Source organism: Heloderma suspectum, chromosome 5 (genome assembly GCF_057233095.1).
Source record: "Heloderma suspectum isolate Gila_16-S chromosome 5, 16-S_ref, whole genome shotgun sequence".
In the NCBI taxonomy this organism is placed as follows: Eukaryota; Metazoa; Chordata; class Lepidosauria; order Squamata; family Helodermatidae; genus Heloderma; species Heloderma suspectum.
In genome coordinates, this window is record NC_139462.1 from 9,284,486 (window position 1) to 9,288,791 (window position 4,306).

At 45.7% G+C, this 4,306-nt stretch overlaps 1 protein-coding gene across 1 annotated transcript; it reads right to left on the minus strand.

Moving 5' to 3' along the window:
- Positions 1-811: 811 nt before the first annotated feature.
- Positions 812-3,433, minus strand: LOC146343580 (progonadoliberin-2). The gene is made up of 3 exons (XM_084860191.1): positions 3,296-3,433; positions 3,123-3,206; positions 812-850 (listed from the first exon to the last, which is right to left on the minus strand). The coding sequence occupies exons 1-3, from the start codon at positions 3,431-3,433 to the stop codon at positions 812-814; spliced, it is 261 nt and encodes an 86-aa protein (XP_084716317.1).
- Between the last annotated feature and the right edge of the window lie 873 nt (positions 3,434-4,306).

Consider the following 4,306-nt stretch of genomic DNA (forward strand, 5'->3'; position numbering starts at 1 on the left):
AAAAATTCTCTTCAACACATTTGCTCAAGCTCCGGAATGCCAGGAAACTGCAGCTGTTAAAGGCCATGGCCTTAACAGACATGTTATTTGGGCGATATGGATATGGTATGGTATCCTATGCTGTGGTTAGTTCCAGCTCCACCACTACTTTGGAGAAAGATGGCTTTCAGTGGCAGAGCAGCGGACCTTAGTCCCAGATTGTGCACAGAAATAGACACGAGAGTCTATGCAACTGAAGCCACATTTCCACATTACACATATCCAACCAACAGCCAATACTGTCCACATAGAATAATGGCCTTGGAAGGGACCAGAGGAACCCTCCATGAACCCAGACTAGGGGGAGACAGGGCACCCATAGGGACCTGCCTGAGACCATACCCTAGGATAATATCCCATCCAAAGGAACCTGTAGAATCAGGGGACAGAATGTGCCTCAACTGGACTCAGCCCTTGGATTTGGACACCTAACAAGCAGCTTAAAGCCTGTAAATGGTGACATATATTTGAACACACACGTAGGGCACAAAGGCATACACATGTGTGTATGTAGCAAAATAAAGTATTTTAATCAACATACTGGAGTTTTACAAGTGCAGAAAGAGAACTCATTGCAAGTCTTCTTTCCACCTGGACAACAGTACAGTAGTTAATGTTTACATGCTGGGAATTTGAGTAAAGACTGCTACAGTGTTCATGAGAATTCATAATGGTCTGGGCACATCACTTCCACAAGCAGAACAGATTAAGTTGAAGAGAGGTGGGCCATCTGCTTCGATGCAAAACATTTCCAAGAATGCGCAAAGGGACATCATTTTTTCTTCTGAAGTTGTCTTGCTAGCATGTCAGCCTGTTAAAATAAATGCATTAACACACCATCAATACACACAATAGCATTTTCTTCCAGAATGAAGTAGGATCTACTCCGGCCCAACATGTATTATTTAGCAGGAAGTATCTGCCCTACTGGCAAGCTTCTGGATGTGTTGTGCTACAACCACCTTTACCCCCAGCTGTGGATGATGAAAGTTTTAGTGCAACACGTCGAAGTGTGCCGGTTTGGGGAAGGCTGAAGTAGATGCAGAGCCAGTCAGCGAATGCACAGAGATGCACTTGGCCTCTGATGATGATGCGCGTGCAGTGTGTGAACTCAGTCCACTGTGAAGCATTGTGTTTGAAGCATCGCGAGGCGGCATGCTTCTGTCGGCGGTGTCTGATCCGTGAATGGTCATTCGTGCACATGCAGGCTGCCCCTGCGGGTACCGTTATCAAGGAGGTAGGTCAGCCCTATGACAGAGGAGAGCTCTATGAACAGCTATTAGCAGTGGTGGAGTGGGACCAGGGCTCACAGGGATGCAGCGCTTGTGCTTTTTTCTTAGCAGGGACGCTGACGTTCTGGACCGCCCCCCTCAGACTTCCCCATTCCCTCTGAGCTTGGCTGCAGTCTGCACAGTAGCTGGAGGCAAATGAATTTTCCCAGCAACAATAAACTTTGTCTTGTTCTAAGACCAAGTATTTTAGGGTGGCTTGGCCTTGAATGGGTAAGGAAGACCCATTAGCTTTAGGAAAGGCCTGCTGCTGGTGGAAAGGAAAACTGCTACAGCTGGTCTGTTGATATGGATACAGCTGCTGGAATGCTTGGCCTCTCCTTGGGAGGAGAGGAGAATGCTTGGCCTCTCCTTGGGAGCGTGGCTATGGGGACTGTCGTGATGAGTGCCTGCACTTCAAGATACACCACTATACCACTGGCTACTAATAGCGGAGGGGAAATGCCATTTCACTGATAGCCTTCTCCTCCATGGATTTGTCCAATCCCCTTTGACGCATCCAGCACTATGTCTCGGGTTAGTGGATTCCAGAGTTTGACTATGAGCTGTATGAAGAACCACAGCCTATCATATTTCCCGAATCTCCCATCATTGGATGACCCCAGGTTCTAGTGTTATGGGAGAGGGATACCCTTAAAGGGAAGAAGGAACTCTGGCTGATGCCATTCAGAACTAGAGAACACAGACGCCCTGTCCTAAAAAACCCACCCTGCTTGTGGCATCCTGGAAGCCTCTGGCTGGTGATTGTTTATGTTAAAGTAGATGGACCTTTAGTCTGACCCAGGAGAGTGCTTCCTATGAGTGATGGACTTGCACGTATGGGCCAGCCCATACTTCCAAGCATATAGGGTCGGGGTTACATGCACCCTTGACGCTTGCTCCCACTTTTGGACTACCAATTTTATTTGCAATTTTCAGATGTTGGTCTGTTGCAGCAAAAAAACCAAGGAGTCCTGTGGCACCTTAGAGACTAACAAGCGTATCATGAAAAGCAGTGGCAACCATGTTAGCCTTAAGAAAAAGAATCCAAAATACATATTACAGTAATACCTATCTTAAGCCCACTTAGAGGTACGAGCTTTCAAGATTTCCAGATTTCCTCATTAGGCAAGCAAGATTTTACAAAAAGTAGTTTGGGAGCTACCTTTTTAGAATTACCTTCAGCTCACCTCTCTGAACTGCAGCTCTATCTTGTCCTTGGAGAGATGCTGACTACCTCTCTGGAAAAGGCATAGCCATAAGAACGTTAGAAGAGCCCTACTGGATCTGACCACAGGCCCATGTAGTCCAGTATCCTGCTTCCAACAGAGTCCAGTCAAGCTGCCTCTAGTGTCAGCCCTCAACTACTGGTATTCAGGGGAGTACTGCCTCTGAATGTGGGGCTGGTTGGAGCTTTGAAAACCCCCACTTTGGGGTGGCACCATCCCTCTACACCACCAACAGCCTGCTCCTTCTGCTCTGAAGCTGCACGGCAGCTCCATCGCTGACTAGATTTCTCGTGAGCTTCACAGAAATGCACTTTCCATCTTTGCACAATTCGATGTCATTATCCTGAATTCTTAAATTCTTGTAGATATATGTTCTTGTTGTGTGTTATTTGTTCTAAGTCATTACATGGATGGTTTTATATTGTATATAATGTATTTTAATGGTTTTTAATTTTTGTGAACTGCCCAGAGAGCTTTGGCTACGGGGCAGTATAGAAATATAATGAATGAATGAATGAATGAATTCAGAGGGAAAAGCAGTGAGATCAGAGAGGCTCTGAACCTTTGTGGTAGCTCCACTGCTTACCAGTAGACTCTTCACAATTTTATCTCTTGGGATCTTCAGGTTAGTGCAGTCTTCCCCATCACACAGTTTGATATCTTCAGAGACCTGAATTGAGAGGGAAAAGACAAAAGTGGGTTTGTGTAGCTGAGTGGGGTTAGACAAATGATATTGGCATAAGGACAGCACCAGCGTACCTCTGGACTGTGTGGAGAATCAACCTCTCTCTTCCCTCCAGGGTACCAACCATGGGACCAGTGCTGAGCTTTTGACAGATGCATGCTGACTGTGAACACTATGCAGAAGAAAAGCAAGACGGACCTTTGGCATGCCATAGTGTTGTCTAGAGCTCCAATGTCTCAGTGAAATCTAGAAGGAAGGAAGGGGAGAATTGGAATGCTCAGCAAGGATAGGAATCCCAAGGTATTCTTTCCAAGTATTGTACTGTTCCTATGGTCAGCAGGACCACCATCAATATCCATGTGTTACATATGTAACACAGACATGGGCCTGCCCACCATTAAGATCATCTGGAGAGGCTCTGGTCCATGTTCCACCACCATCTCAGGCATACTTGGTGAGTATGTGGGACAGGACCTTCTCAGGGTTGGCCCCTGAACTCTGGAACCCATCTGGCCCCTTGCCTTTCAGCTCTCAGAGGAACTGTAAACATGGTTCTTTTGTGTATGCATTTCCTCTTATCTCCTGGTTGTTGTTGGTTTTTTATGCTTAGCAATTGATGCTCAATTTTAAATCCAGTTGTGTTTGCTTTATTTCTTTCATTTCTGACTTTTTATATTTGCTAAGCTCCTTCGCGGGGCTCATTCTGGAGCTGAAAGGCAGTATGAACAAATCAATTAAACCACTAAAAAGAACCTCTTGCTCATCTACAACCATATAATGCTTGCTGAATAAAAAAGGCCCTCTGTCTTGACAGGGGTGGGCACAAAGTAGATCTCCAGATGTCACACCAGACTTTCCAACATGGGTGATGGGCCCAGGAAGCAATAGTTCCTTCTTTAAATAACTAGAGACTGCACATGTGGTCAATTTAATGGCGGAAGCCATACACAGCAAAATGGGGCACTTTTTTTCTTTTTTAATTGGAACCATGGCTGAGTGCAGGCAAACAGTGATTCCCAAACTAAATGCAGAGAACTATCACATATGGTGCTTCAGACTGAGAAACTAACTCAAAGTGGGTGGGA

Bases quoted from the DNA above. Each gene is read 5' to 3' on its own strand.
- LOC146343580 (XM_084860191.1), bottom strand. From the start codon at position 3,433: ATGGCATGCCAAAGGTCCGTCTTGCTTTTCTTCTGCATAGTGTTCACA. The intron at 3,207-3,295 runs GTACGCTGGTGC...CTCTCAATTCAG, and splicing joins ATTCTCCACACAGTCCAGAG to GTCTCTGAAGATATCAAACT. The intron at 851-3,122 runs GTAAGCAGTGGA...TTATTTTAACAG, and splicing joins AAATTGTGAAGAGTCTACTG to GCTGACATGCTAGCAAGACA.